Genomic DNA, 12562 nt, shown 5'->3' on the forward strand with positions numbered 1-12562 from the left:
GAGAGGCAGTGATGTGCTGTGTGTGTTGTGTGTGTGTGAGAGGCAGTGATGTGCTGTGTGTGTTGTGTGTGTGTGAGAGGCAGTGATGTGCTGTGTGTGTTGTGTGTGTTGTGTGTGTGTGAGAGGCAGTGATGTGCTGTGTGTGTTGTGTGTGTTGTGTGTGTGTGAGAGGCAGTGATGTGCTGTGTGTGTTGTGTGTGTGTTGTGTGTGTGTGAGAGGCAGTGATGTGTTGTGTGTGTGAGAGGCAGTGATGTGCTGTGTGTGTTGTGTGTGTGTGAGAGGCAGTGATGTGTTGTGTATGTTGTGTGTGTGAGAGGCAGTGATGTGTTGTGTGTGTGAGAGGCAGTGATGTGTTGTGTATGTTGTGTATGCTGTGTGTGTTGTGTGTGTGTGAGAGGCAGTGATGTGCTGTGTGTGTTGTGTGTGTGTGAGAGGCAGTGATGTGCTGTGTGTGTTGTGTGTGTGTGAGAGGCAGTGATGTGCTGTGTGTGTTGTGTGTGTTGTGTGTGTGTGAGAGGCAGTGATGTGCTGTGTGTGTTGTGTGTGTTGTGTGTGTGTGAGAGGCAGTGATGTGCTGTGTGTGTTGTGTGTGTGTTGTGTGTGTGTGAGAGGCAGTGATGTGCTGTGTGTGTTGTGTGTGTGTGAGAGGCAGTGATGTGCTGTGTGTGTTGTGTGTGTTGTGTGTGTAGTCTCTCACCCATGGTGGCAGAGAATATGACGATGCCCAGTACATTCATCTGCTGGCTGTTTCCTGGCCGTGTTTTATAGTGAATGTCTGGAGGCGGCGTCAGCTCCAGCAGAACCGTGCGACCCTTCGGGTTGTTCTCGTCCGGCATGATGTAGACAAAGTTGGGCTGCACCGTGCTGTCTACCGTCTTCAGGATGGGAATCAGGTCCGTCTTATACTGACACAGGACAGAAACAGGACGTGAATCAGGTCCTTCTCGTACTGAGACAGGACAGAAACGGGACCAGAATCAGGTCCGTCTCATCCTGAGACAGGACAGAAATGGGACCAGAATCAGGTCCGTCTCGTACTGAGACAGGACAGAAACGGGACGTGAATCAGGTCCGTCTCGTACTGAGACAGGACAGAAAGGGGACCAGAATCAGGTCCGTCTCATACTGAGACAGGACAGAAACGGGACCAGAATCAGGTCCGTCTCGTACTGAGACAGGACAGAAACGGGACGTGAATCAGGTCCGTCTCGTACTGAGACAGGACAGAAAGGGGACCAGAATCAGGTCCGTCTCGTCCTGAGACAGGACAGAAACGCGACCAGAATCAGGTCCGTCTCATCCTGAGACAGGACAGAAACGGGACCAGAATCAGGTCCGTCTTATACTGACACAGGACAGAAACAGGATGTGAATCAGGTCCGTCTCATACTGAGACAGGACAGAAACGGGACCAGAATCAGGTCCGTCTCATCCTGAGACAGGACAGAAACGGGACCAGAATCAGGTCCGTCTCGTACTGAGACAGGACAGAAACGGGACCAGAATCAGGTCCGTCTCATCCTGAGACAGGACAGAAACGGGACGTGAATCAGGTCCGTCTCGTCCTGAGACAGGACAGAAACGGGACCAGAATCAGGTCCGTCTCATACTGAGACAGGACAGAAACGGGACCAGAATCAGGTCCGTCTCGTACTGAGACAGGACAGAAACGGGACGCACACAACAGAGTGAGGTGTTCAGCATCCCGTTCCTTTGTCATTTGTTTCTACAGACCGGAGAGAGAAGTGTCGTGGCGGGTGTGCTTACCTGTTGAAATGTCGCCTCGATCAGGTTGGAAGGAATCATATTCCTAAGGGTGAAAAATAAGTCATTAGTGACTTTGAGGAATTTTTCCACTCTGGACACAGACAGTCATAAAGTAAGTTTTCCCACTTGCTCTCTTTACACACTCAAACCTTCCTACACTTGACCTTCATCACAATTCCAGACACATCATTCAGGATTTTAACTTCACTGCATCCTGTCCTGCTGAGCTGTGTCCAGGCTGCCCTTGTGACTGGTCAGAGCTTAGAGAGGGCGGGGCAGCCCTCAGAGATGAGGGAATGCGGTATTTATGCTGGGACACAAGATAGAGACCATCCTGCTCCCGTGTCACCCGTGGGGGGGCAGAGATCAGAGCAGCAGCTATCACCTCCACCCCCCCCCCCCCACCCCCCCACCCGGGCACAGGGAGGATTACTAAAAATAACCTGGTCATCCATTGGCTTTAATGGGATTTCCCCAGGGAGAAACCTGGAGTCCGCACTCTCGGGTTTATCATCTCCATCAGCCTGTTACTCTGGACACAGCACAGGCCCTCAGACACAGGCCCTCAGACACAGACCCTCAAACACAGACCCTCAAACACAGACCCTCAAACACAGGCTTTCAGACACAGGCCTTCAGACACAGGCCTTCAGAACACAGACTCTCAAACACAGGCCCTCAAACACAGGCCCTCAAACACAGGCCCTCAAACACAGGCTTTCAGAACACAGGCCCTCAAACACAGGCCCTCAGACACAGACCCTCAAACACAGACCCTCAAACACAGGCCCTCAGACACAGACCCTCAAACACAGACCCTCAAACACAGGCCCTCAGACTCAGACCCTCAAACACAGGCCCTCAGACTCAGACCCTCAAACACAGGCCCTCAGACACAGACCCTCAAACACAGACCCTCAAACACAGGCCCTCAGACACAGACCCTCAAACACAGACCCTCAAACACAGGCCCTCAAACACAGGCCCTCAGACACAGACCCTCAAACACAGGCTTTCAGACACAGACCCTCAAACACAGGCTTTCAGACACAGGCCTTCAGAACACAGGCCTTCAGAACACAGACCCTCAGACACAGGCTTTCAGACATAGGTCTTCAGCTTCACACACAGAGAATAAGATCATGCTTCCCCTGCAGCCCCAAGTCCCTCATCTCTGTGTTCACCATTCATTCCTGTGGTCCAGTTCAGTGGTCAGAGACCAAAGAATAATCAATAATCAGTGTTTAAAACACCTTTCAGCGAACTGATAACAGCATTGGATTTTAAGAAATGTCATAGCTAATGCAGGTCAGGTAACATTTAACATTAATTTTTAAAAGACCTAAAAAAAATAGTTTATATCCTACACACTCTGTTTGTCACCAGTATCTGTACAGACTACAGTAACCAGTCACCAGTATCTATATAGACTACAGTAAGCAGTCACCAGTATCTGTACAGACTACAGTAACCAGTCACCAGTATCTATATAGACTACAGTAACCAGTCACCAGTATCTATACAGACTACAGTAACCAGTCACCAGTATCTATACAGACTACAGTAACCAGTCACCAGTATCTATATGGACTACAGTAACCAGTCACCAGTATCTGTACAGACTACAGTAAGCAGTCACCAGTATCTATACAGACTACAGTAACCAGTCACCAGTATCTATATGGACTACAGTAACCAGTCACCAGTATCTATATAGACTACAGTAAGCAGTCACCAGTATCTGTACAGACTACAGTAACCAGTCACCAGTATCTATATAGACTACAGTAACCAGTCACCAGTATCTATACAGACTACAGTAACCAGTCACCAGTATCTATACAGACTACAGTAACCAGTCACCAGTATCTATATGGACTACAGTAACCAGTCACCAGTATCTGTACAGACTACAGTAAGCAGTCACCAGTATCTATACAGACTACAGTAACCAGTCACCAGTATCTATATGGACTACAGTAACCAGTCACCAGTATCTATATAGACTACAGTAAGCAGTCACCAGTATCTATATAGACTACAGTAACCAGTCACCAGTATCTGTACAGACTACAGTAAGCAGTCACCAGTATCTATATGAACTACAGTAGGCAGTCACCAGTATCTATATGGACTACAGTAACCAGTCACCAGTATCTGTACAGACTACAGTAAGCAGTCACCAGTATCTATATAGACTACAGTAACCAGTCACCAGTATCTGTACAGACTACAGTAAGCAGTCACCAGTATCTGTACAGACTACAGTAACCAGTCACCAGTATCTGTACAGACTACAGTAAGCAGTCACCAGTATCTATATGGACTACAGTAAGCAGTCACCAGTATCTGTACAGACTACAGTAACCAGTCACCAGTATCTATATGGACTACAGTAACCAGTCACCAGTATCTGTACAGACTACAGTAAGCAGTCACCAGTATCTGTACAGACTACAGTAACCAGTCACCAGTATCTATATGGACTACAGTAACCAGTCACCAGTATCTATATAGACTACAGTAACCAGTCACCAGTATCTGTACAGACTACAGTAACCAGTCACCAGTATCTATATAGACTACAGTAAGCAGTCACCAGTATCTATATAGACTACAGTAACCAGTCACCAGTATCTGTACAGACTACAGTAAGCAGTCACCAGTATCTATATAGACTACAGTAACCAGTCACCAGTATCTGTACAGACTACAGTAACCAGTCACCAGTATCTGTACAGACTACAGTAACCAGTCACCAGTATCTGTACAGACTACAGTAACCAGTCACCAGTATCTATATAGACTACAGTAACCAGTCACCAGTATCTATACAGACTACAGTAACCAGTCACCAGTATCTATATGGACTACAGTAACCAGTCACCAGTATCTGTACAGACTACAGTAACCAGTCACCAGTATCTGTACAGACTACAGTAACCAGTCACCAGTATCTATATAGACTACAGTAACCAGTCACCAGTATCTATATGGACTACAGTAACCAGTCACCAGTATCTGTACAGACTACAGTAAGCAGTCACCAGTATCTATATGGACTACAGTAAGCAGTCACCAGTATCTATATAGACTACAGTAACCAGTCACCAGTATCTATATGGACTACAGTAACCAGTCACCAGTATCTATATAGACTACAGTAACCAGTCACCAGTATCTATATAGACTACAGTAAGCAGTCACCAGTATCTATATGGACTACAGTAACCAGTCACCAGTATCTATATGGACTACAGTAAGCAGTCACCAGTATCTATATGGACTACAGTAAGCAGTCACCAGTATCTGTACAGACTACAGTAAGCAGTCACCAGTATCTATATGGACTACAGTAACCAGTCACCAGTATCTGTACAGACTACAGTAAGCAGTCAGCAGTATCTATATGGACTACAGTAACCAGTCACCAGTATCTATATAGACTACAGTAAGCAGTCACCAGTATCTATATAGACTACAGTAACCAGTCACCAGTATCTATATGGACTACAGTAACCAGTCACCAGTATCTATATGGACTACAGTAAGCAGTCACCAGTATCTGTACAGACTACAGTAACCAGTCACCAGTATCTGTACAGACTACAGTAACCAGTCACCAGTATCTATATGGACTACAGTAACCAGTCACCAGTATCTATATAGACTACAGTAACCAGTCACCAGTATCTATATAGACTACAGTAAGCAGTCACCAGTATCTATATGGACTACAGTAACCAGTCACCAGTATCTATATGGACTACAGTAAGCAGTCACCAGTATCTGTACAGACTACAGTAAGCAGTCACCAGTATCTATATGGACTACAGTAACCAGTCACCAGTATCTGTACAGACTACAGTAAGCAGTCACCAGTATCTATATGGACTACAGTAACCAGTCACCAGTATCTATATAGACTACAGTAAGCAGTCACCAGTATCTGTACAGACTACAGTAACCAGTCACCAGTATCTGTACAGACTACAGTAAGCAGTCACCAGTATCTATATGGACTACAGTAAGCAGTCACCAGTATCTATATAGACTACAGTAACCAGTCACCAGTATCTGTACAGACTACAGTAAGCAGTCACCAGTATCTATATGGACTACAGTAACCAGTCACCAGTATCTATATGGACTACAGTAAGCAGTCACCAGTATCTATATGGACTACAGTAACCAGTCACCAGTATCTATATGGACTACAGTAACCAGTCACCAGTATCTATATAGACTACAGTAACCAGTCACCAGTATCTATATAGACTACAGTAAGCAGTCACCAGTATCTATATGGACTACAGTAACCAGTCACCAGTATCTATATGGACTACAGTAAGCAGTCACCAGTATCTGTACAGACTACAGTAAGCAGTCACCAGTATCTATATGGACTACAGTAACCAGTCACCAGTATCTGTACAGACTACAGTAAGCAGTCACCAGTATCTATATGGACTACAGTAACCAGTCACCAGTATCTATATAGACTACAGTAAGCAGTCACCAGTATCTATATAGACTACAGTAACCAGTCACCAGTATCTGTACAGACTACAGTAAGCAGTCACCAGTATCTATATGGACTACAGTAACCAGTCACCAGTATCTATATGGACTACAGTAAGCAGTCACCAGTATCTATATGGACTACAGTAACCAGTCACCAGTATCTATATGGACTACAGTAACCAGTCACCAGTATCTGTACAGACTACAGTAACCAGTCACCAGTATCTGTACAGACTACAGTAACCAGTCACCAGTATCTATATGGACTACAGTAACCAGTCACCAGTATCTATATGGACTACAGTAACCAGTCACCAGTATCTGTACAGACTACAGTAACCAGTCACCAGTATCTGTACAGACTACAGTAACCAGTCACCAGTATCTATATAGACTACAGTAACCAGTCACCAGTATCTATACAGACTACAGTAACCAGTCACCAGTATCTATACAGACTACAGTAACCAGTCACCAGTATCTATATGGACTACAGTAAGCAGTCACCAGTATCTGTACAGACTACAGTAACCAGTCACCAGTATCTGTACAGACTACAGTAACCAGTCACCAGTATCTATATAGACTACAGTAACCAGTCACCAGTATCTATATGGACTACAGTAACCAGTCACCAGTATCTGTACAGACTACAGTAAGCAGTCACCAGTATCTATATAGACTACAGTAACCAGTCACCAGTATCTATATAGACTACAGTAACCAGTCACCAGTATCTATATGGACTACAGTAACCAGTCACCAGTATCTATATAGACTACAGTAACCAGTCACCAGTATCTATATAGACTACAGTAAGCAGTCACCAGTATCTATATGGACTACAGTAACCAGTCACCAGTATCTATATAGACTACAGTAACCAGTCACCAGTATCTATATAGACTACAGTAACCAGTCACCAGTATCTATATGGACTACAGTAACCAGTCACCAGTATCTATATAGACTACAGTAAGCAGTCACCAGTATCTGTACAGACTACAGTAACCAGTCACCAGTATCTATATAGACTACAGTAACCAGTCACCAGTATCTATATAGACTACAGTAAGCAGTCACCAGTATCTATATAGACTACAGTAAGCAGTCACCAGTATCTATATAGACTACAGTAAGCAGTCACCAGTATCTATATGGACTACAGTAACCAGTCACCAGTATCTGTACAGACTACAGTAACCAGTCACCAGTATCTATATAGACTACAGTAACCAGTCACCAGTATCTATATAGACTACAGTAAGCAGTCACCAGTATCTATATGGACTACAGTAACCAGTCACCAGTATCTATATAGACTACAGTAAGCAGTCACCAGTATCTATATAGACTACAGTAAGCAGTCACCAGTATCTATATGGACTACAGTAACCAGTCACCAGTATCTATATAGACTACAGTAACCAGTCACCAGTATCTATATAGACTACAGTAACCAGTCACCAGTATCTATATGGACTACAGTAACCAGTCACCAGTATCTATATAGACTACAGTAAGCAGTCACCAGTATCTATATGGACTACAGTAACCAGTCACCAGTATCTATATGGACTACAGTAAGCAGTCACCAGTATCTATATGGACTACAGTAACCAGTCACCAGTATCTATATAGACTACAGTAACCAGTCACCAGTATCTATATAGACTACAGTAAGCAGTCACCAGTATCTATATAGACTACAGTAACCAGTCACCAGTATCTATATAGACTACAGTAAGCAGTCACCAGTATCTATATAGACTACAGTAAGCAGTCACCAGTATCTATATAGACTACAGTAAGCAGTCACCAGTATCTATATGGACTACAGTAACCAGTCACCAGTATCTGTACAGACTACAGTAACCAGTCACCAGTATCTATATAGACTACAGTAACCAGTCACCAGTATCTATATAGACTACAGTAACCAGTCACCAGTATCTATATGGACTACAGTAACCAGTCACCAGTATCTATATAGACTACAGTAAGCAGTCACCAGTATCTATATAGACTACAGTAAGCAGTCACCAGTATCTATATGGACTACAGTAACCAGTCACCAGTATCTATATAGACTACAGTAACCAGTCACCAGTATCTATATAGACTACAGTAACCAGTCACCAGTATCTATATGGACTACAGTAACCAGTCACCAGTATCTATATAGACTACAGTAAGCAGTCACCAGTATCTATACAGACTACAGTAACCAGTCACCAGTATCTATACAGACTACAGTAACCAGTCACCAGTATCTATATAGACTACAGTAACCAGTCACCAGTATCTATACAGACTACAGTAACCAGTCACCAGTATCTATATAGACTACAGTAACCAGTCACCAGTATCTATATAGACTACAGTAACCAGTCACCAGTATCTATATGGACTACAGTAACCAGTCACCAGTATCTATATAGACTACAGTAAGCAGTCACCAGTATCTATATGGACTACAGTAACCAGTCACCAGTATCTGTACAGACTACAGTAAGCAGTCACCAGTATCTATACAGACTACAGTAACCAGTCACCAGTATCTATATGGACTACAGTAACCAGTCACCAGTATCTATATGGACTACAGTAAGCAGTCACCAGTATCTGTACAGACTACAGTAACCAGTCACCAGTATCTATACAGACTACAGTAACCAGTCACCAGTATCTATATGGACTACAGTAAGCAGTCACCAGTATCTGTACAGACTACAGTAACCAGTCACCAGTATCTATACAGACTACAGTAACCAGTCACCAGTATCTATATAGACTACAGTAACCAGTCACCAGTATCTATATGGACTACAGTAACCAGTCACCAGTATCTATATAGACTACAGTAACCAGTCACCAGTATCTATATGGACTACAGTAAGCAGTCACCAGTATCTATATGGACTACAGTAAGCCCGGAGAACCAGCGTTTTCTTACCTCACGAGGTCCAGAAGGGCATCGGCTGAGGTCATGACCGGCCCCCCCCCCAGTCTGTTGCTCTCCATCTCCGTCCCGTATCCAGGTTTAATGATGAGCACCAGGATGATGCCCACCACCACGGCAATGAAGGTGGTCCACAGGTAGTACGTGACTGTGAGCACACCCATACGACAGCACGCCTTCGATTCCATCGACGACAGTCCTGACATCAAACTGGAAACACAGAGAGAGAGAGAGAGAGAGCGAGAGAGAGAGAGAGAGAGAGAGAGAGAGAGCTGTCACTCACAGGACGCAGTGTCGGGAGACTGCTCCCTGTCTGTTCGTTAGGCTAGGCTTTTCCTCTAATGGGTTCACCAGAAGAAACATCACCTGGACGTGATCAGCGGAAGAATAAGCATTTTCAGCATTCGCATCAGCAGCTCCCCGGGAAAGGAAAAATAGATTTTTGCCTGAGAGAAAAAAAAAGAACATTGTTGGGAAAATTGAAGGATCCTGGAGGTTTCCAGGGGCAAACAGTGAATGAGTTAATTAACAACTGGAAATAACTGATAGATTATTCTGGTCAGATATAGTTATTACTGTGATTTCCATTTTCAGCTGTTACATTACCATTTGACATTACAATAATTCCTCCGTGTGTTTTCAATTTACAGCCATCACCTGGTACAAGACTTCTGTTCTAAATGACAGCATATTCACACAGGACACGATTCAGACCTGAATCACACAGGACACCATTCAGACCTGAATCACACAGGACATGATTCAGCATTTTACCCATATGAATCAAATAAGAATGTGAAGTACTGAAAGACTGGGCTCCTGTCCCTTGTGTTCGATTTAATTCTGACAGGACTGAGTGTACTAAATAAGTAAGAAACATCACATGACTGCCTTATATGGTCATCATCCAAACTGCCATTTAATCCTGTTTTTTAGGAGAGAAATGTGGTTCTGAACAGAGCTGGGCCAGGGCCCAGTCATCCAAACATTTCACACACTGACCTGACACTGATCTGTGGTCAGTACAAGATGGTAGTTATGTTCCATCGTGTAGTTTACAAACACAAACGCCTAAGAAACAGTCACCAGGGCCTTGGGGTTTTGTAAAACTGCTGTACAGCAATGTCTGTTAGAAACAGTGCTATGTGAATAGACCTGTGCAGAGTTGAACTGGATTGAAAAGGTCCAGTGTGAATAGACGTAAGCGGAGTTGAACTGGCTTGAAAGTGGCTGTGAGGAGTCTTCGCCAAGACAGCCACAGAGCGAGCGCGTTCCCTCAGCCGTGCGGCCACGCGTGCAGGCGTGTAAGGCTCGTTAAGAAGAAGGTGCAATCACGTTTCACGTGCCGTGCCACACCCACTCACACGCCAAGCAGTGTTCTCCTCAGACACACAAACTCTGGTTGACCAGGATTAAAGCCACTTAGCTTGGATTGACCTTAAGGACACGTTCAACATCATTTACCCCCCACTGGAGGAAAACTGACTGTATTATGCCATTTGGGTGTTCCTTTAAACCTCCGGTGACTCTTGGCTGCCTTTGCAATGTAATTTTTGATGTAATCAAGGCTCTACGGTGGATGCCCATTAGAAATGAAATGTGTGCGTGTGACCAAACTGTGATGAAAAACTTAAATGCATTTAACATAAATAGTTAAAATGTTAATGTCCGCTGACCTTCAAACAGTGACACAGCACACTAGATCAAACGTGTCCTTTCCTTTGGAGGACAGACATTAAGAAGTGCAGTTTACCTTGCATAAGTGCATTTTAATAAAGCTAAACTACTGTCCCTCTTCTTTGTCTATAATAATGTGTGGTGAGGCCTTTTCGGTTTTTACAAGATCATCGATAAATCTGAGCCGACTCTGTTTTTCAGAAGGAAAACGAACCAATTCCGCGTTCTATGTTAACAGCACGCCAGGTAGCCCATCTGAACAGCGCGTCATAGAAGCATGTCCTGCCGCCTCGTGTCACTCCAAACAGAATTCTCTGCATGTCAGGCTAAGAACACTGAAGGGGGTACTGACTCCGCTGTCAACATACCGCTAGACACCCACACATGTGCATTAAACACCACAGTGGTCAAACTCTAAAGAAGGTTTTTAATGCAGTCGTTGATATTCCAGCCTAAACAATATCTCCGATTGCACTTCCGTTTAGATCATTTTACTTTAAAGTCAGTTACATTAAAGTCAGAGTAAACTCAGAGGGCTGACTCTGACTCTTTGACTGGTAACATCCGAGTCTGTGCAATGCCTCCGCTCCCTGTCACTTTGTTGAGTTACTCTGTCTTGTCTTTGAGGTGTAAAAACTTATTTCTTACCTGTGTGGACAGGTTAAACCCTCTCAGCAAGAAGCCCAGGACGCAGCCCGTTGCCACGGCAAACACTGACAGCGTCAGAAGCCCGTTCCGACGACAGTACTCCTTCACACTTTGCTTCAGGTTGGCGCTGTCGAAGGTTTCGTGTAGGAATTCCTTCATATATTTTAGCATGGTTTTCCGCGGCGATCCAGCAGGTGAGAAAGAGCCGTGATCGGAGCGTGCCTCCTCACCCTCGCTGGGAATCAGAAGCTCCTCCATGCTGGCACAACACAGTACAATGAGAGACGAAGAGGCCAAGTCGCGCTAACCCTGTCTGTTAGTACTCTGTGTTGGCCAGATTAAACTATCGGCTCTCCATCGCTCCTGCGGTGATGACCAGCGAGCGTGGTCAGCTCTGAGCACGCTAAGAGGATTACGGCCCACTAATAAAATCTAACACTTCTCTGTTGACAGTGGCGCCCTGCCAGTCAGCGGGACATACATGTTTTGAGGAATGTTGTCAAACACGGCTCGTGCTTTCGCCTGTGACCGAGCTGTGTCCGTGGCTTTCTGTAGTAGGACCGAGGAGTCAGCCGGGAGGGCCCTAGAGGAGGCCTCGGAGAGAGATCTCCTCACGGAGACACATCTCCTTAGAATGACCAAAGAAGGTGCTCACTCCTTTGAGTGACAGCATTAAAGCGTTCTCTGTCTGAGAGGAAGAAAATTCCGTCCATTTTCGGATACCTGTGTGTGGATATGTGTAGGTTGTTTGTGTGTGTGTGTGTTTGTGCGCATGTGTGGCTTTATTTGGTTAATATTTACTCTTGGAAAGTGCTTGCTTACTGTGGTAACGTCATCTTTTAACAAGATTTCGACTTAAAATCACTCGTGAGGCAGCGGCAGCTCTCGTTATTCTCGAGCATTTACTCTCATGCACCAGTGGGTGGCGCTCCTGTGCATCTCTATTAGCCGGGATGTGTTTAATGTGGGTATGTTTTGCGGAT

General features: G+C 44.7%; 1 protein-coding gene across 3 annotated transcripts in view; it reads right to left on the reverse strand.

The window, feature by feature from the left end:
- slc1a8a (solute carrier family 1 member 8a) overlaps positions 1-11837 on the reverse strand; it is an 18386-nt gene extending 6549 nt beyond the window's left edge. For all 3 annotated transcript variants that reach the window (XM_030783972.1, XM_030783975.1, XM_030783974.1), the window contains exons 1-5: positions 11580-11837; positions 9621-9700; positions 9249-9464; positions 1769-1811; positions 699-906 (exon numbers count right to left, since the gene is read on the reverse strand). In XM_030783972.1, the coding sequence (XP_030639832.1) occupies positions 699-906; positions 1769-1811; positions 9249-9464; positions 9621-9700; positions 11580-11837 (805 nt within the window). The remainder of the gene's footprint in view (positions 1-698; positions 907-1768; positions 1812-9248; positions 9465-9620; positions 9701-11579) is intronic.
- Between the last annotated feature and the right edge of the window lie 725 nt (positions 11838-12562).

Source organism: Chanos chanos, chromosome 9 (assembly GCF_902362185.1).
Source record: "Chanos chanos chromosome 9, fChaCha1.1, whole genome shotgun sequence".
NCBI lineage: Eukaryota > Metazoa > Chordata > Actinopteri > Gonorynchiformes > Chanidae > Chanos > Chanos chanos.